Source organism: Hemicordylus capensis, chromosome 3 (genome assembly GCF_027244095.1).
Source record: "Hemicordylus capensis ecotype Gifberg chromosome 3, rHemCap1.1.pri, whole genome shotgun sequence".
NCBI classification, from domain to species: Eukaryota; Metazoa; Chordata; class Lepidosauria; order Squamata; family Cordylidae; genus Hemicordylus; species Hemicordylus capensis.
The window spans coordinates 236,388,644-236,410,010 of NC_069659.1; the positions used below are offsets into that span (position 1 = coordinate 236,388,644).

General features: G+C 42.1%; 1 protein-coding gene across 5 annotated transcripts in view; it reads right to left on the reverse strand.

Annotated features, from left to right (window-relative positions):
- MICU1 (mitochondrial calcium uptake 1) overlaps positions 1-21,367 on the reverse strand; it is a 256,008-nt gene that overhangs the window by 8,702 nt on the left and 225,939 nt on the right. For 3 of the 5 annotated variants that reach the window (XM_053305650.1, XM_053305647.1, XM_053305648.1), the window contains one exon: positions 4,554-4,643. In XM_053305650.1, coding sequence (XP_053161625.1) covers positions 4,554-4,643 — 90 coding nt within the window. Of the gene's footprint in view, positions 1-4,426; positions 4,504-4,553; positions 4,644-21,367 lie in introns of all 5 variants that reach the window. The other 2 variants (XR_008318809.1, XM_053305651.1) reach the window with 2 other exon arrangements.

Genomic DNA, 21,367 nt, shown 5'->3' on the forward strand with positions numbered 1-21,367 from the left:
AGAGACATCTCTTAGCTGGTTGTTAAGTATTGGCACTACTCTAGCTCTTTCTGCCCATCTTCTAAACATATCTGGATAAATGAAGCTGAGAACAATGATTGGTGTCAGGCATGATTTTAAGATTACAGTGCAATTTCTGTGCAGATACCGCCAAGAATCTCTCAAGCTGGCAAGCTAAACAGAGTCCTATTCATTCTAAACCAAAATTATTTGAACAGCTGGAAGAAAAATATGCAACCTTGCTTGTTTACAGGTACAAGAGCATGCATGGAATGAAGGAAATGAAGCTTGAGAGGTGAATATTTTGTTTTAAAAAGCATGCCCTAGTTCCTCTGCTGCCACTGACTGAGCTGACAGCACAGACAGGCAGAGCAGCAGAGGGAACCTTATGAACAGGGAGGGAGCACAGTGACAGGGTTGTTGAAGCAAAGGCACCCAGCAGGCAGTGAAGTGAGAAAAAGAAGCCTAAGAAATGGTGGAGGAGGCAGCAACCTGAAGTAAAAGAGGCACTGAAGGAAGCAGAGAAGTCAATAGGCCAGGAGAAGCAAAGGAGCCTCAGAAAGCAAGAATGGAAGAGAATTCTCCTGTTCATGAGGGCAAGAGAAAAGGGCTAGAGGAAACCATGAACCATGGAAAAGAGGAGTACATAAGAATGTAAGAACAGCCCTGCAGGATCAAGCCCAAGGCCCATCTAGGCCAGCATCCTGTTTCACACAGTGGCCCACCAGATGCTGCTGGAAGCCTACAGGCTAGTAGAAAAAGCAGAAGAATGAGAAGACAAAAGGGAAGAGTCTGGGAGATCTCTTTGTTGTCTCTAGTCTACAGTTCATCTACACTGTTCACCTAGGTATAAAATCAGGAGCTGCTCCAATAAATGCACCTTTTTACTGTTCAATCTCTCTCAGCCATTTTCCTTCAAGAGCTGTAATTCCTTTTTAAAAAAATCTAGGCTCCTCTCCCAGTCTTCAGCCTCTCCTCTGAATATCATGGCAAGTAAAGCATAACCTATCAAGAGATAATTCAGAACAATCTGAACAAATGTTCTGGATGAGTAGAGAAAATAAGAATGTCCATTCAGCAGTGATCCTAGTGTTACCCATGACTTAACTCCAAAATTTTGGGAAAGCTCAACTAAGCCAAGGCCTCTGACTCTCCATAGATAAAACAACTTTGTTTGCTTTTATGAGCCTCACAGAGATGCCATGGATAATTTCTTAATCAGAAGAGTAGAGTATTTAAGGGCTAAAGAGACTTGCAGTGGGCAAGATTTTGGACAGTGTACAAATATGTTAAATAAGTAAGTAAATAAATAAAATAAAATAAGTACAAATTGATTTAGAAGGTAGAGCTAGTAAGGAAGCCGGGCTGTGTTGCTGCTCCAGTCAGCTTGTGTAGATACTTGCTCTTTTTGGACACTTTCATTTCCCACCTACTCTTTATAATCATTAGGGCTGAACAAGTGTCAATGCTGGAAATCTAACGATGGGCAAGGATTATGTCTGCTATGCATTTGTGAGAGATTTCTGAATAATGTTTATGAACCTCAAGAATATATGACAGGGTAAGTTAATGTTTTGAACAGGTATATCACATGCATTGGTTGTTGGTGGTAATAGACCAACGCAAGGAATTTAACTTTTATTGTTACTCGTTCAGGGTCTCTTAATAATGAAACTTTAGTGTATGAAGTAAAAGGTAACACTGCTCTTGCTCCGCAGTAAGTTGCTTACCTAGAAGCTTGGCACAGAAAATCATTCCCAGAAACTTAAAATAAACACTACTATCAGATATCAGATGACCTAAAAAGAGCAAACAGATGACCTAAAAAGAGCAAAAGCCCTCTAGAAAGGCATACCCATGGAGACCATAATTAAAAGAGGAAAAACAGTCATGAAACATTAAAGGAATGGCACATGTTACTATTAAACACACAGTACAAAGGCACATCATTTCCCAAGGATTGCTTCATGGATGACATTTTCCCTACATGGGCAGTTTCACACAATATCTTTCCTGCATGGACGAGTTCAATGTTGGAAAACTATAATGTGTAAAGAAGCCTCAAGATCAATAGCTAAACAACAGTAATTAAAACTGCAGCAGAAACAAGATACCAGATATGGGGGTAGGGATGAGAAGAGAGAGAGAAAATGCATATTTCAGCTGCATCTAGTTATTGATTATATCTCTGCATCTTCTCTTTGGATGTACCCTCTAAGATGAGTGTGTGCGCACATACCCTGAGGCCCTCACGCAGTAATTTCTGGTGGGTGCACAGTCTCTGCTGTGCCCGCCACCACCGCCCAACTGCCTGGCACCCTGTTTCCCCCCTCTCCCTGGCCAGGCTGGGCCTCCTCCCTCCCCTCCCCAGCTGGGCACAGCAGCCCACCATGGAGGGCTGCCGCCCCCCCCATCCCGCCACACTGCACAGCAGGCTTTGAGAGGTTAAAAAAGGGGGGCAAGCCTGCTGTGCCTGGCCAGGGGGAGAGAAGGAGGAAAGAGGCGTTGGCGGCCTGGCCAGGGAGAGGTGGAGATGGGGCAATGCTTCCCGGCCGGGCTTCAGCCAAGGTAACTCTCACTTTAGAAATCATGTAGCCTATTAAAAATCACTGATTCCCTATTGCCTTCCAAGCTCAGTTCAAGGTGCTGGTGATGATCTAAATCAGGGCTGCTCAACTTCAGCCCTCCTGCAGATGTTGGCCTACAACTCCCACAATCCCTGGCTATTGGTCACTGTGGCTGGGAATTATGGGAGTTGTAGTCCAAAAACAGCTGGGGGGCCTAAGTTGAGCAGGCCTGATCTAAATAGATTGGGCACAACGAAAGATCAATTAGGAATACTCTCTTAAGTGCATCCTCTGTGCACCAAATCAGAATTGCAAGGCTGTGCTAAGAATTCTTGGTGACTTTGGAAACTTTGGAATTCTTGTTTCCTGGAGACTCACCAAAACCTGAACCTCTGCATCTTCCAGAAGTAGCATAAATATCTGTTTTATTCAAACTGGTTTTTGGTGGCCAGGGATAATCAGCAATATTGGTGTTGATATTTTGTCAGTTTGGGGGTTTGAATTTTGATGTTATAGTTGTGCTGTAATTTTTGTAGGCTGCCCAGGAAATAGATGCTTTGAAGTATGGGGCACACGTCTAAATATTATATTACTACTACTACTACTACTACTACTACTACTACTACAACAAATATTTATACCACTATTCAACAAAAACGTTCTCAGTGATTTACACAGGGAAAAAAACCAAGATGGTTCCCTGTCCCAAAAGGGATCTCAAGCTAAAAATAAAGGTTATGTAGACACCATCAGCAGCCACTGGAAGGATGCTGTTGGGGCTGGATAGGAACAGTTGCTCTCCCCCTACTAAATATCACTACTATAACATATGCCTCTTTGCTCAGTTATTCTTACTGAAGCAAGGCTGTTAAGTTCAGTTAATCAATCAATCAATCAATCAATCAATTAAAATATGCTCTAACTTCCAGAATATTAGCATATGCTATGAAAAAAAACTTTTGCATAAGTCATTGTCTAATGGCATCTTTGGCAACCAATGCTAAGTACATCATTTTAATTTCTCTCATTTGTGATTTAAATGAACAAGCCCAACATATACTGATTCTACCAGTCTCTTTCTTCTGATTTCTGTATCACATTACCAAGTCTAAAAGGAATCCAAAAGGTGTTCCTAGCGTAGACTCTGAAACTTATGGCTGTGCCGTGCTCTTAACAGGAAAATCTTCCAAAAGGATATCCTATTGTATACTCTGATAACTCTGATAAGAAGGCTATTCAGTGTATGCACCATTCTCACACATCCCCCCCACCCCCGAGTCCAAAAGGCAGCAAACACACCAGCATTCTTTTACCCACATTGAGACAATCAAAGGACAAAGCAGAACAATAATAAAGACACTTGTCTAGGGAGTTAGGCTAGTAATATGACATAAATCAGCTGCTCCGGCTGCTGCCTTACCAAAACTTATTCACAATGAAACATCAATTGTTTGCCAAGCAAATATGTACAATATCTGAATCAGCATTCCTCATGGTAAATGAGGGAGATTTAAAAAAGTGTGTGTGTGTGTGTGTGTGTGTGTGTGTGTGTGTGTGTGTGTGTGAAAGAGACAGAGTGTTACGCGTGCACACTGCCTTGATACTGCCACCCAGAACAAATCTCTTTCCGTGCACTGATGATAAAAATTAGAGGGAACAATGGATACAGACACAGGGCAAGAAGAACAAAAATATAAAAGAATAGAATGTGAGTCCCTTTGGGACAGGGAACTATTTTCTCATTCCTTTTGCTACGTAAACTGCCCTGTGAAGGGGTGTTTTTTTTGATGGTATATATTGCACTACAGTAAATAAATATTCTTAACATGAAATATCAGCTTCTACTCTGAATTGCTTACCATCAAGGGTGTTGAAAATCATTGTAGTCAAAGTGTGTTTGACTGCTTTTTAAAACAAACTATGCAACATGCTGAACCTACGGTGGAAAAGGGACAAAGAGATGGTATTTAAATGGATAGCACTCACCATCACAGTCAAAGAGAGCAAATACAACATCACATACATGATCTGAAAGTTCCACTTTTGCCACTGTCTTGGCTACCTGCTGCATAGTATCTGAAAGAACAATGAGAATACAGTTTAAGTTGAATGTCAGTACATGAGATTAAAGGACAAACATTGACCCTTATTGATGTTGGTGATTTTGTGCCTGAACGCAACAGACACGGGATCTTCTTTCTTTGGCCCCTCCCCCTCGTTCTTCTGAAGTGACAAGTGCTTTTAATATGAAACATACTTGGTAGTTGGCAGGGGGAAAGGTGATAAAACTAGCATGTAATTCCTCATCTAACTGCACTGCTGAAGCCAATCATACCTGAAGCAGCCTGTTGTTCTGCTGATGGGCATTTCATTACAACCCATTTGACATGGCAGTGGAGAAATCTGAAGAGATATGGGTGGCCCCAGCAAAAGTGATGGATTAAAGCATCTAAGTCTCAGAAAGACGCAAACAAAAGACAGCATCTTATATGTTCATCAGATTGCAGATGGCTTGGCCTGAGAAGCACAAAGCCCACCAAGAATCTTTACTGTGGGGCTAGCCCCACTGAAATAAAATGGGACACATCTATGTTCCTTGCACAGCCCCATGCTTGTGAATGGGGGGATGCCCAGAAGAGGTTTCTGATGGATTTTGCCCTATGTTCATATACCTGCATCTAAGAGCATGACCTTAACAGCTCATTAAATATGTAGCAGCCACAGATGAAACAATACATTGCAATCTAAATAGGCAAGAAGGAACTGTGTGTCAAGGGTAGTGAAAAAGTATTAAACCCTTATTAATGATTTGTAAGGACACCCATGCTAAATTAGTAATTATGGCTCTCGTGCTCTCTCCCTACTAAAGATTGACATTTTTTTCTTCTGGAATTTTAGAGTTTGATACCAATTGAGGGGATTTGCCCTAAGCATCCAAGTGGTAATAACGAAAATGATAAATTATAAGTGAACTCCATTCAGTTCTTATTAGACTCCACTAAGGAAGAACAGAAGCAATCTGAAGAAATGAGAACAAGCAATAAATAGCATTAATAATAATGTTTGGCAGTTTACAGGATTAGTACTAACCGGAGACCTAAATGCCCAAAGATGGCTAAGAACCTTCACCAACATATTTGCCTGGGAAAATTACCATGTAAAAATGGAGCAAGTTTTATGACAAGTGTTGAGATTCATTAAAGATTTTATAAGTAATCCACCCACCCACAGGCATCCATAAAACAAGATGGTATATCTAGAGCAGAGAAGAAACAAGTCACTGCTACCGTTCTTGGCTACTTAAGACCCACAGTTTCAGGCTGCATGTTTGCTGTTAGGGTTGATCTTTCACAGTGTGGGGCTATTCAGAACCTTTGGCTTATGCTCCACAGAAGGTCTGTTCAGGCAATGCTTCCTCCCAGGGGTTATATCAGGGGAGAAACTGGAAGTAGGCCTCAGGCTAACTGGGTCCTTTCCCACCCTCCTCACCACAGGGAGAAGTGACCAAATTAACATCAGACCCCGTGTCACTGAGTTAGAGAGACTACATTTATTTGAGCATATTTATTTTATTCCCCAGAGTTATACTTTGCTTTTTGCAAATGTTTCCCAAGCGGCTTGCAAATTTATACAATAAGATATACACAAGATTTTTTAAACTCCAGCACCATGCGAAAAGTAGCAGCAGATAACGATATCTTATAATTTCTCTGGATAATGTTTGATGTTGTCAGTGAATTCATTCATTACTCCCTAAAGGGAGGAACACAGGGGAAATGGCACATGGGAGGAAATATGTAATCCTGAGATCCACTCTCATTCCCCCTCCAGTCCAAATGGGACTCCAGAGACAACCTACTCAGAGCAGGCCTGAGACGATCAATTCCTATACAGCTGTATATTTTCTAAATTGTAATTAAGTAGCACTCTTATACAAAATAAGGAAAACTCAACATCAGATTTATTAATTACAAAAATATTGTCAGTTAGCAAATGAATCAATCAACTACAAAAAGCACTTTCTCATAACAATAACAACAAAATCATTGTCCTGTTAGGTCTAAGAAAACAATCCCTTCAGAAATGCTGATTCAGGATTTTATCTACCTGAATTCTCTTTTTGCTCTCTTATGATTGTCCTCATTAGTTTCCTTCCACCCACACCTGTGCTAAGGAGGACACTAGGCCAGCAGAAAAACTGTTTTTCAGCAGATTTCATCACAACTGGCGAAGCCCTGCAGAGCCAACTATTAGCTTTTGATTTCTTCTTATTCAGTAGTGCAAAACAGGCCAATGTCTTCCCAGAGGTTAATAATCTGAAGAATGGTGCCTTGGGTGACAGGACAGGAAACTTGCCATTCAAGATAAAGCAAATCTCTGACCTGCCAAGACCACCAATGCTAACATTTAAAAGCCCAGCCAATTATATATGTTTGATTCTTGTGCATACCACCTACATATGGTAGGGAGGAGGCTCTGTTAGAACTGATCAGCAGTTGTGGGGAAGAAGCACAATTTCATGAGCCAGCATGGTGTAGTCGTTAGAGTGCTGGGCTAGGACCAGGGAGACCCGAGTTCAAATCCCCATTCAGCCATAAAACTAGCTGGGTGACTCTGGGCCAGTCACTTCTCTCTCAGCCTAACCTACTTCACAGGGTTGTTGTGAAAGAGACACTCAAGTATGTAGTACACCACTCTGGGCTCCTTGGAGGAAGAGCGGGATATAAATGTAAAAATAAAAATAAACAAATGTGCCCAAAGATTGTGTTCTTGCAAAATGAGAGGACACAAGTGAGAGATCTATCTAGAAAGCAATAAGGAGCCAAGTGAACACATGGAGGCACTGGAAGAATATTACTCCACGATCCATCATCATCTGCAGGAGACTTCTGAATACCAGTTTCAGGTGAGCAACAACAGGTGAGAGGGCTTACCTTCCATCTCCTATTTGTGGGCTTCTCAGGGGCATCTGATGGGCCACTTTGGGAAGCAGGATGCTGGACTAGTCTGGCCTTGGGCCTGATCTAGCAGGACTCCTATCATCTTCTTACAATAATATAATCAAATTCTGACAGAAACAACTTCTCTCTTTGAGAAGGACTTAGGGGGGAAATACTACTGCAACCTAGGCACATCAGCACTTCACGGTTGCACACTGAAGCTGAAATCCAACACTCCAGCTAAGGGCCATGTTGCACTTAAACTGGATGGGATGCAGGGGAATAACATATTGGATATCTTATTTTCACATAGTGGTATTGCATTAGAAAAGGAAGTACCATAGGTGAGATGTGCAAGCTCTAGATATGGAAACTGTGCATTTTCCCCATGAAAGTTCCTTTTCTAACCTAAAACTAGCCATGCAAAACTAGCCATGCAAAAGTGCAAGTCATTCTCACTTCTCCCGCTGCATTCAGTTTATGTGTAAAGCCATTCTGATCTTCATTGCATAAGTATGCTCTAGATTCATGTTCAGTGTGTTCACACAAATCGAATGCTCAGTTGTAGCAAGGCACTCGTTAAAACACTATAAGTTGAAGAGGAGATAATTTTACAGACACTTCATGCAGACATTTGGAGCGAGGCTTCATCTGTATGCTGAAGATACTATATGGAGGAAGCTTCACTTCAAATATACATGCATAATACTTGCAGACTGAACATGTTGAGCTGCAACCTCCTCCTATATATGTCTAATTTGACTTCATCTTCTCTAGTCAAGGTAAATAAAGAAATTAAGAAGAAAAATGGGGAAAAGGATGCCTTTCTCACCAAACTTACAGGCACACTAACACACTAAACATCATGCTGAACGCACAGCCAAACACAGAGAACCAGCCTGTTTGCAAAGATGCTCAGATTTGGCTAGTTGAAGGCAGTTCTATTTTATTTATTTATTTATTTTATTTCTAAACTGTCTAATAAAACCTCCTCTAGGCAGTTTACATAAAATAAAAAAAAATACATAAAAGATGTAACTAAAAGCCTGAAAAAAACGGTGTGTCTTGAGGGCTTTCTTAAAGGCAGCCAGAGATGGGGAAGCTCTTATTCTGACTGGGAGTGCATTCCAAAATCCTGGAGTGGCCATAAAGAAGGTTTGGTTCTGAGTCACTGCCAAACAAGTCAGTGGCAACTACAACCAGACCTCCCCCGATGATCTCAGTAGGTGACAGGGTTTGTGATGGAGGCACTTCCTTAGATACCATGGGCCCATGGGAGTAGTATGGTCTCTTCAGATTGCTCCAGAGACCAACCTGGCTGCTACATTCTGCACCAATTGTTGTTTCCAGACCACATACAAAGGCAGCTCAACATAGAGTGCATTGCAGTTGTCAAAGCCTGGAGGCTACCAACATATACACCACTGTTTTAAGGTCATTTAACTCAAGAAACTGACATTGTTGGCATATCAGGCAAAGCTGATAAAAAGCACTTCTGGCCACTGCCTCAACCTGAAACACCAGGGAGAGGTTCGGGTCCAGGAGTACTCCCAAACTATATACCTGTTCCATCTGGGAGAGTGTAATCCCATGCAGCATAGGTAGATCTACATAATATTCTGAGTTCCGACCCCATACAAGTACCTCTATCTTACTTGGATTCAGCTTCAGTTTGTTATCCCTCAGCCAGCCCAATACTGCCTCCAGGCAGACATTTAGGGAAATTGTGCCATCTCCCAATGAAGCTGACATGGAGAAATAGATTTGGGTGTCATTGTAATCTCTCTCAATTTATTGTGGCTGGGTATGCTGGGAGTTGTAGTTCAGCAACATCTGGAGGGCCGCAGTTTGGGGAAGCCTGCTCTAGCTGAAAGTGAGGAAAACCCACAGGTGCTTGTGCTTTACTTATTGGATTGTGATCTTTTGTTAACCTGCAGAAAAATATAGTCTTAAAGACTCGAAAAAGTTTTTTCTCCTGCAAGCAAAAGCAAAGCTCTTTTACCATATAAGCACAGGAAAAGTTGCATTGAACATCTCCTGCATTTTACAAGCACTCTCTTTTCTAGATACTGATGTATTTGTGAATGTTCTTTAATCTCACTTGAGAGGGGTGAGTGGGCAGAATGTGACAAAGTTTACTCTCGGAATAATCTGGGGCGGGGGGGGGCGGGCGGGCGGCGGAGGGTAGTAGAGAAAGAGAAAAAACTAATTCCAAGTAATTTCTGTAGAAAATCTGGCTCATTTGGGCTATACAATGCTGAATCTGTCTTTTGCCAAGTGAACAGCAGGGGAACCTCATTATGTGCAACTAAGGCTCACATAGAGCCACATGGTAAATTATGCCACATCACTCAAGGCTTCAAGGAGAAAATGAGCATAGTTACATCAAGGGAACACACCAAGTTCATTTAGAGACTGCCAGTATTTTAAGCTATTAAAAATTATAAAACATGCACACGTTGTATCTCAAAACATGCCTTTCATCCGAATGTTCCCCCTAGGCATAAATTACACTTGGGTAGGTGGAAGGCATTTGACTTGATAATGAACTGTAATTCAAGCTAATGGATGCACCGGATGAAGGCAATCATTAGTCCTACAAAAAGGACTCTGCCACAGCCTTTTGTGACAATCTATTTGCACACGCCTCCTTGAATCATAATTAAATTAGAGCAACCGAGTGTGTTTCTCCCCCCACCTGCTTTACTTTTACAACCAATTAATCCCAAGATTCTTGCATATATTGCCACACAATGCTGAGTGTTCGAGTTCACCTTTTTATTGAGGTTGATAACAACATGACTAAAAATAAAAGATAAAACTGAGAACAATTTGATCCTCCTTCCAAAGTGCCTATAGTGTACATGAACAAAAATAGTTTGTTATTGTCCTGCTGCTGAATGAATCTTGGGTCAAGTTGACACAAAACAGATGGGACAAGCACATGTCTGCATAATGTTGCTAATATCTTATTCACAGTTAATAATTTGGCACAAACTTGTTATTACTTCTCTTGGGATGGCTTTCAAACTCTACGTTATCTTCTGTACTATCTAGTGATGTCTAAGGTATTTCTACACCAGATTCCTTAGTGTTACTTTTCTGCAATTTGCTGCAATTGGAATTAAAATGGAGCATTTAATGTAGTATAATATTAGCTACCAATGCCCTTCCCTAAGACCCTAGATCCTTTTATGTCTAGGTACATGTAGGTTCCATTCAGCAAAGGTCTTTAGTAAATTCAGATAAAATACTGACTGCAGGTTCAACAAAGAAGAAAATTATGTTATTTTTTAAAGAAAAGGAATGAGAGGAAACAAGTAATCAAGGGTTCCCCCAACCCATCCATAGAACAGAAATGGACTTGAGGCAAGTCGCAGAGAAGCTACTGAAGGGGCATTTACTGATCCCCCACTCACTGATTCCCTAGCTGGAATAAACAGAAAGCAATACAATGGGCTGAACCTGCAAAGAGAATGTGTTTAATGCAAAGGCTCAGGAGCCCTGAAAAGCTTTAATAGTACTTTGGTCACACAGAAAGGCTGGAGCTGCAATTACATTGTATTACCAAAAAGAAAAAAGAAAGAAAGAAAAAAGCAACAAATCAGGTCTGAACACACACACAACATATTGGACAGAAATGAACCAACAACAATGCAATATGAATGACCTTTAAATCGTGAACAAAAGATAGCCATTACAGAAAAAATTGTTAGTGTGAATGTACCCTAGGGCATGAATTTCTGGTAATTAACAATGAATATAAAGCAGTCTATAAAATGATCAACTTGCAAGATGGAGCCAAGCTTCAAGAATTGACCAGAATTGCAAAATTCTTATTGTCTTCACACGTTTAAAAAACACGTGCAAAATCCAGTCCTCTGCATACTGGCCAGAAGTTTAAGAAACTCACCCTAGTATAGGGGAAATTACATTTTTTAAACACTTGTCTCCCACACCATATCTTAAACTATTTTTGAAACTCTCCTCACAGGGGTTTGTCACATGGTATTTATTGCAGGGTACTGTTTGGGGAAAAACAAAACCCTAAGTCTAAAGTCCCATAGGGCTCATGCCCAAAATTTCATGGTTTGCGGAAACAATGTCAAACAAAAATGCAATGTGTATTTTACACAGATACATCCATAACAGGGATTATCATCTTAAGCTTCCCCGCCTGCATTTTCTCTACATCACAATCCTTGACAAAAGAACACTACAGTGGTATCTGTCACAGTAGCCCTTTATCCTGCTTGAACAATTCCAAAGTAAAAGTGGCCAGTGGGGTGTCCATTTTGGCTCAGGGATAGCCTTACTGCTGTTCACTCCCTACCTCTCTCTCTTTTTCCTCCCACCTCCAAAGTGGTGTCATTGAAAGGCAACGTAGCTTCACATACCCACACCACATCACAACCAGGTCAGCATCAAATGGGAAAGATGAATGTACTTAATGCAGAATTTGCAAATGGCTGGAAACATTACAAGTGTCCTGCAAACTGGGTGACAGTGTGCTTTGGGCACATTTGCTAGGTTGTCCTCAGAAGAGCTATTAAGCTTGTCTTCACATGATGGCTTTTATAATTAATTAAAAGCTAATTTCAGCTAACCTACACTAATGAACTTTCTTCAAGATATCCAACAGAAGTGAGCATTCCAGTTTGGGTCATGTCCTCAAAAGCATTAAGAAGCAGAAGCTGGCTGTACTCTAGGCCAACAATCATACTAACAGTTTGCAGTTTCCCCATATTTAGGCAAGGCAAGCATCGGGTTTGCACAATTACTACTGTCAACTTTTGAAAACCCCCAAGCTGGAGACTTAGGATCCCTCCCCTAATCTTGAGTTCTCATCCCCTGCCCCTACTGTGTGACCTATGATGAAAGTCAACCCAAGAAAACAAAGGCCTTTAATGAGGCTGTTCTCATGCGCAGCCTAAACTGGGTAGGGACGCCCAGCCTGGTCAGGATGTGCATGAGAACTGCTGGGATCAGGCCCAATCCCAGTGGGCCAGCACCGTCTAACCCCACTGTGAAATCCAACTCCTAAATGAGGTTAAGGAAGAGAGTACTCCCTTAGCCCCATTTTTTAAAATTGTGTGCAGAACCGGCTGCTTTTAGCCGGTGCTGTGACAGTGACAAGTGCACACCCGTCGCTGTGGGGATCCCTACAATGTTCCATGCACTCGCGTGGTGCATTATGGGATTTCTGAGGGCCAGGACAACATGTCTTGGCCCCCAATCCTCTGCGCTGCCTGGGGCAACAGAGGATCATCTGGACGTGCAGTGTGCAGCAACGGAGGAGTGGTCATCTGCGGGGAAGGTACGTTTAAGCAGCCTTCCCCGCTGCCCGTCCTCTCAGTCGGGAGAATGGGTTCAATGTCAGCCACATTTTTTGGCTGACAAATTTAAGTAAAATTTTGCTGGTAATTTCTAATCAAGAGTTGGCTAAAAGAAAATAAAAGTAATTAAGGGGAACTGCTGAAAAGATTCTAAAGATCTTTCAGGGTCTATTGACGACTTTGGATCTAAGAGGCAGATGAGGTTTAAAATCCATTGTTGCCTGCTCAACCTGAAAAGTTGGTGAGTTGACATTTTTGTAGTAAATAATGGACCTCATTTGAAACTGGGCATTAAGTCCTGCCCCCTCTTTGCATCATCTGCACAAAATTGAAAATTCAGGCACTTTAACCTGCTGCCATAGTTGTGTGATGTAGTCCTATGATCGAACATCAAAGCTTACCAAGTGCAACATAATGTTTTTTTTAAAGAACAAAAATTATGGTTCTGATTTACAAATAGACCAAAGGGAGCCAGTGCCTAATAAACTTCATAATGTAATCAGTGTAAGAAAAGAAAGATAACCTTTATCAAGGCACAGTCAGAAAAGACCTGTCTAAAGTTATTAAAAAGAATCAGCTCATATAACAAAGTGATATCACAAGGCCAGAAAGCAAACATGTTACCAGTAGACAAGCAGGAATGGTTTGAGGAGGCTGCACATATCTTTATGCTGGATGAAGCAGACTAAACCAAGAGCACTTGGGTATGTGACTGCACACAAGATACAGGTATATAATTTTTGCTCTGCTAAAATAACCACAGTGGTGCTATGAGCAAGAAAACGGGTAATCACTAGATTATGAATGTAGCTCACTGTCAGTACTCAAACCCTGCAGAAAGTCCTAAACCTGAGATCACAAAGATTTTGCTTGTGCACTGCTGCCAAGATCTGGCCAAAGGAGGAAAAGAAGCCAAGTGCAGAAGGAAGCCTCTTCTTCCAAACCTGATCCATGTTATAACCTAATTGCTAGAAAAGCTTCCAGGTCAGGCTTGGTCTCAGCAACACAGGGGCTCTGCTACTGCTCTCAATAGTGACATTTCTTTGTCTTGCCTTCAACTTGCTCATCATCCTCAGAAAATTAGCAGAAACTGAGGCAATTCTCATGATCGCCAAAAAGCGGGCTAAGCTCCCTTAGCCCGCTTTTTGGCAAGCATGAGAACCACCGGGCTCGCAGGCGAGCTCAGTGTCCTCAAAGCGGGTAACCAGCTTACGGAGCCCTCCCCTTAGACGGGGTTAGTGGAGTGAGTGCTCCGCTAACCCCGTCTGTCTATCACGTCACGGCAACACATGAGGAGTCCCCCGCCGGGAGGCTGAAACAAGCCTCCTGGCCCTGGGGGTCTCTCCAGGATGCCCTGTGCATTCATGCAGGGCATCCTGGAGCTTCCGGGGGCCACGCGGCCCCCGATCCCCACCGGCTCCATGACGGAGCCGGCAGTTGTGTGGGCAGCAATCCGGCCATCCAGGGCTCCCTGCCTGATTGTCTGTGGGGAGAGCAGGCTAAGCCTGCTCTCCCCGCTAACCCGCTCTCGGCAAGTCTCACCGATTGTAAGACTCGCCTCACTGTGTATTGCAGGAAGTCTATTTTAGATCATTGCCTAAATGTTCTGCCCATTTTGGGCAGAAATCTGCCACATTTCTGCTAATGTATTTTATTCTAATACGAAGGTGCATATGTGTGTGGAACGCCAAATTATTTATTTTATTTTATTTATATACCGCCCTTCCAAAGGTGCCTCAGGGCGGTTTACATTAAAATAAAATAAAAACAATTAAAATCAATTGACAATTAAAATAAAAAACCAATTAAAAGCAGATTAAAATTACAATGAAAACTAGACAGCATTAAAACTAAGTATCACTTAAAGCCAGGCTAAAGAGATGGGTCTTTACTTCTCTCCTGAAGGTCTCCAATGAAGACAATCCTCTTATATCCATGGGGAGCATGTTCCACAACCTAGGAGCGACAATAGAGGAGGCCCTATCCCAGGTTGCCACCAGATGGACCAGTGGCACCCAAAGACAGACCCCTCCTGATGATCTCAATGAGCAGTGGGGATCTTATAGAGTAAGGCATTCCCTCAGGTAACCCGGGCATAAGCCATTCAGGGCTTTAAAAGTAATAACCAGCACTTTGTACTTTGCCCGGAAACATATCGGCAGCCAGTGCAACTGTTTGAGGACTGGCATAATGTGGTCTCTCTGGGATATCCCAGACATCAATCTGGCTGCCGCATTTCAAACTAACTGAAGTTTCTGAACTAAATGCAAAGGCAGCCCTACATAAAGTGCATTGTAGTAGTCCAACCTGGAGGTTACTAGCTGGTGCACCACTGTTTTCAGGTCATTTTCTTCGAGAAATGGGTGGAGTTGCTGAATCAGTCACAGCTGATAAAAAGCACTGCTGGCCACAGCCTCAACCTGATGCACCCGGGCCCAAGAGTACTCCCAAGACGGATTCCCCCTTAGCTGGTTTGGCTCTCCGAGCATGCGCAGCAGCCATTTTTCTGTCTGCCGCACATTTGCATTGGCCATTTGCATGACCTGGGTCATGCAAATGGCCAGTGGTCAAAAAAATGGCCTCCGTGTGTGCACAGAGGGCCAAACCAGCCCAGGGAGACTCGAGTGGGAGTCACCAGAGGGCCCCCCCTCGCTGCCGCCATAGCACTTGGTGGTGGTAAGTAATTATGTTTTAAACTCAGTTCTATCCCCCCACCACCCTCGAACCATGCCCGAACCAGCTTTGCCAATCTGGATCGACCTCAAACCAAACTGAGCTCGGCTCGAGGTTTAGCCTAGCTGGTTTGAGCTCGTGCTGGCTCACACACCCCTAGGTGTTAATAACTCTGCAGGACACAAACTTTATCTCAGTTTGATCAACTTGGGCCTAATAGGAATGTGCATGAAACCGGTTCTGTGCACACCCGGGAGGCGGGGGGTTTGCTTTAAGGCATGGGGAGAGTGCCCTTACCTCCATGATGCACTTCCTCCTCCAGCACTGCTTCAGAAACAGCTGGTGCAGCACAGCTGCATAACCTCTTGCCACCCCAGTCAGTGTAAAACTGTAAGTGGCGGGAGCTAGAAGTGGTGAGCTGGTTGTTTATACTCATATAATTGCTCAAGTAAAGACATTCTCTTCCTGAAATGCAGGGGCAAAGCACTTTTGAGGCTGATCATCTCACACGGCATGTCCCTCATTTGAATAAAGATTATTATTTATATCCTGCTTTTCAACAGAGAGCTTCTCAAAGTGGTTTATAAAGAAGAAGAAGAAGATGGTTCTCTGACCCCAAAGGGATGACATTCTAAAAACAACAACAACAACAACAACATTCTAAAAGAAACTGGCCTCTTTGTCCAGTTAGCAGGGGTTGCTAATGACTCCTTGATCAGCTGTTTTGACAGGGCCTGTATCCTGAGTGGGGTCAGCAGCAACATTAGCATTGATCTGCCAATGTTCAGAGAATCCAGTGCAGATATAAAGGACATCTGCTTTTGAAGGGCAAAGACGGTGTGTGTGTGTGTGTGTGTGTGTGTGTGTGTGTGTGTGAGAATGGGCACATATCCTAAGGGACCTCAGAGCAGCCCTACTGCTATATAGTACTTGTACTATAACCCCTGCTAACTGGGCAAAGAGACACCTTTTTAATGTAGTGATTTTCTTTATTTAGCAGGGGGAGAGTAACTGGCCCTATTCACACCCAGCACAGTACCTTCAGTGACTGTTGCTGGTGACTATCTTATGCTTCTTTCTAGATTGTAAGGCCTTTGGGGACAGGGATCCATTTATTTATCCATGTAAAACCACTTTGGAAACCTTTGTTGAAAAGCGGTATATAAATGTTGTTGTTGGTTTTGTGTGTGTGCAGTGTTGAGAAAGCAACACACTATAGTAATTAGCCAGGGGATTGTTTATTTGTTTGTTTAGGTCTCTGGGAAGGTATGTCCCACTTGTCAAAATGCCGTTTCAACTGTCATGACAGATCATGGTTGTACCAAACCACCGTTAAGGTAGCAACTGAACTGCATACTATACAATCAGGCTGTACATTATTTGGTGTAACAAAATCAAATCATGTCCCCATTCCATACTGTAACTAAGCTCAAGCATATGTAACTGGAATATATGCATACTCATCCCCTTCCTCAATTTCCTGCCCCTTCCCCTGTTGTTTCCCCTGACAATATCTAAATTGTAAACCTCTTGGGGCAGGGACTTTTCCTCTCATTCTTTGCAGACCACCGTGCACAGGGGTGGCGCTACATAACTAAATTACAACCACCACCACCACCTGAATAAAATTTCATTCATTACTCATCCTGATTCTGCTGAGGTTTCATTGCCCTCTTCAGACTTAAACATTGCAGCATGTTGTTTGATTTATCCTTGGGGTTTTTTGCCAATGTGAGTTTATTTGCTTTTCATGGTCACAATTTTTATAGCTTCAATTAGCACTTACTGCAGTCAATTTCAACAGCCTCTCTTTCTAATCCAAGTGCATATTACTTTTGCTTGCTTTCAATATTTACTAATTGACTGACACACTTCTCTACTTTGCTGTAAGGTTGCTAAAAAAAATTCCTCCTACTCTCCACATTTCATTCAGCGCTAAGATTTTTTTTAACCTATTTTCCTTCCAAGACTATTTATGCTCTTTTGACAGCTTTATTTGTTTTTCTTAACAACAATAATAAACCCCACAGCAATTTGGTTTTGCCTTTTGTACGCGTTCTCTAAATCATGCTATATTCTTGATGGCAAAGATAAGATTTGTCAGCCTCTGAGATGGAGAGACTTTCAGCATTTGAGAAACAAAAACAGGTTTCTCTAGAGAAAGCACTCTCATAAAACAAACATTTTCACATTCAAGGTTCCTTAACTAGAGAATCAATCTTTTCATATCAAAGCCAGCTAGAGTCTAAAGCTATTTACATTTTGTTCCGAAGACTATATTTTTAGAACGTTCCATCATTGAATGAAAATTTAGTCAACAAGTGTAATGCCTTATTTTACATCAGTGTGCACTGTGAATTGACACATGCTGTGTTCTTCAAATTCTTATTGTGGCTTTGAAGTTAATGCTTCTGACTGTGTAAACTGTTCTATACAAACTAAAGGGTCTTAGGAGATGCTTGCCAGATCTTAAGCTTTATCAATAGAAAGTATAATCTGAAAGAAGAGTTTTTAATCTCAATATGGTTTTATCTCTCAGGGTCAGGGAAAAGTACTGCCTGGGAATGACTTGGCAATACCCATTCATTTATTGAGCCTAGTTGCTTATATTCATCTTGTATGTGACATTTTGATATGTGTGTGATTTATGATAGCATTCCCACTGAGAGTCAGTATGATGTACTAGTTAGAGTGCAGGACTTGGATCAAGAAGTCTCAAGTTCAAATCCCTGCTTAGCCATGAAGCTCACTAAGGTTCAGTGCAGACACAGCACTTAGCTATGACTAGCATTAACCACAATTTGTTGCTTTAACCCTGATTAAGATGCCCAAATACATAATGAACCTATTATTTAGAATGCCTAGATAAGCTATACCTCTCTAAGAGGGTGCATTTAGGAAGATGCCAGTGTACTTGCTTGTCCTTTCCAAGCAGAGAGGCTGGGCACATGGGGAAACTGTCTTAACCTTAATTTGCTAGCACCAGATATAGTATTTCAGATGTAAGGCTATAAGATAAACCAATAACAACTAATTTGAAACCATGAGTTCACATGATGGTTTGCAGCCAGTCATAGGAACATAGGAAGCCGCCATATACTGAGTCAGACCATAGGTCCATCTAGATCAGTATTGTCTACACAGACTGGCAGCAGCTTCTCCAAAGTTGCAGGCAGGAATTTCTCTCAGCCCTATCTTGGAGAAGCCAGGGAGGGAACTTGGAACCTAGATGCTCTTCCCAGAGCAGCCCTATCCCTTAAAGGGAGTACTTTACAGTGCTCACACATCTAGTCTCCCATTTATATGTAAACAGAGCAGACCCTGCCTAACTAAGGGGAAAAGTCATGCTTAACTATAGTTTTGGTATTCAACCGCAAGCTTAAATATGGCTAAGAAATTATGGCTGTTTCAAAGATGTCTAAATCTGAAAAAGGGAGACTACTGAAACTGAATGTTTATGTGCTATAATCTGTGTGCAGCATTTTATATGTTAAGTGAGGTACAAGTGAAAGACCATTTTTAAGTTGTGTGCACTAAAAACCTGCCAAGAAAAAGGAGAGAGAAAGAGAGATTAGATCAGAGTTTATATTCACTCTATGCCAAAGATTATCAGAGCAGTTTTGGCTCAGCTGTTATTCTGTATGACATACCCATGTTAAGTTTATGAAGAATTAACAGTTCTGCAAGGAAAAATAAAAGATTTAAGCAGGGATAAAAGTTTAAGTCTTGGCCCTCCTATTTGAAAGCAGAGATTGTACCAGTAACCAGAGAAGCAGGGGGCAGAAGAGAGACTTCTTATCAACCGAGGTATTTTCAGAGTTTACTTCAACAAATTAATTAGCAAGAAACTGCTTCAAGGTCACCGATTAGTGTTTTAAATGCATTACCGACTTGAGTTTTTCCCATCAATCATCTCTTCCTATTTCAAGCATTTCTTAGTCCCCTGAAGCTTCAATCCAATCCTACAGCTTCCCTCTGCAAAGGAGCTGTACAAATGTGAGTTATGACTAGCGTTGCATTAATGTTTCCAGCAGACTTGCTAAATTGTGCTGTCAGCTCATGATGGGTCGTGACTATAATTCTATGTTCACTAGAGCTAAAGACAAAAGGGATCCCACTAGAGTCTGCCTGTATCCTGTAATTGTGGCAAAAATATTTCTCCACAGGATACCACCACTATCACTCAAGAAAAATACATCAATCAATGCCAATTATAGGAATGGTTGTTCAAAGCAGCTAAGACAACAGAATAGATGACAAATAATGATAGACAATTATCGTTTTCAATTGAGTCCAAAGTGCTGTGTTCTATGATCATGTACACTCATAGATTTGGAATGCATTCCTATACTAATTTTGTTAAAGACAAAAGGCTTGGTTAAGAGGACACCAGCAAGATAACAATGACCCCAGTATTCTCTTTCACATGGTTCAGAAAGCAGTGGATATACATTGGGAATGGGGCCACGGCTCGGTGGTAGGGTATTTGCTTTGCATGCAGAAGGACTCAGACTCAATCCCTAGGAACTCCAGGTAGGATGCGAAAGACTCCTGCCTGAAACCTTGGAGAAGTTACTGCCAGTCAGTGTAGACAACACTGAGCTAGCAAGACCAAGGGTCTGACTTTGTATAAGGCAGCTTCCTATATTCCTATCTCTCACCCTCAGAACAGGCTGTTGCTGAGAGAATGATTGAAAAAAGTTGCTTTTAGGCTCTTGACATTTCTGAAAGTTGTTGAACAACTATTTATTGAATAATCAGATGTCATGTTTTGAATATAGCTGTTTTTCAGTGGTGGGAAGATTTGAACCAGTTAGTTTGTGCTGATTCTCAGCATGTGCTCCTCTTCTTCTGAGAAAGCCTAAGGGTATCTCAACAATTGCTAGAGACTATTATGGTGTCAGCCAAAAGGTCAGGGGTGACTCTAAGGCAGGCCTGCTCAACTTAGGCCCCCCAGCTGTTTTTGGACTATAACTCCCATAATTCCCAGCCACAGTGGCCAATAGCCAGAGATTATGGGAGTTGTAGGCCAACATCTTCAGGAGGGCCGAAGTTGAGCAGGCCTGCTCTAAGGGATAGTGGGTGTTTCCCCCCAAAATATTTCCCTCTCCCTCGTTCACCAGATTGGAACTGGTGTCAGACAATACAGTCATAGTATATTATTATCTTTGCTGTTTAAAGAAGACTCATTCACTCACTGTTTACTCCAGAACAAGTAGTAGAAGCCATAGCTGCCAAGCAGATAGACTTCTTTAGCCTCCAAGTCAGGCCAACCCCCTAGATTTCTTAATGTGCAACCATGGTCATCTCCCCTTCAGATTTCACCTGGCCTGGTACTGACCTCTCTCTCCACCCCAGTCTTGCCTGCCTTATGGTCTTCGAAAGGAAGAGGAAACTGGATTGGCAAGTGGACTGGAAGGTTTGGCTTGATCCCAAAAGACAGTATTTTCTAAGAGGAATCTAGCGCATTTTCTGAATGAGTTTGAAAACATCAGCCAAACTACATTAATAAGATAAATAAACTAGCATTAGTTACATTGCCTCTGTAAGTATAGACTATAGACCTCTGTAAGAATATAGCAAAATCCATGCTTCCCTAATAACATTATTTTCCATCTCTTTGCTCCCCCAAACTAATTGTTCTAGAATTGCCCCTGCAAACAGTGAAGGGCCTTTGTGGCTTCTCTGACTCATATGTAATGGGACAGCAGGGGAGCGGCCACTTCTTGGCAACAGAGCACATACTTCACATGTAGAAGGTCTCTCACAGGCCTCTCCACTAAAATACCATGGTAGCAGGGCTGGCAAAGACCTCTAGCTGAGAGCGACTCTAAGTACTGAACGAGTGGAC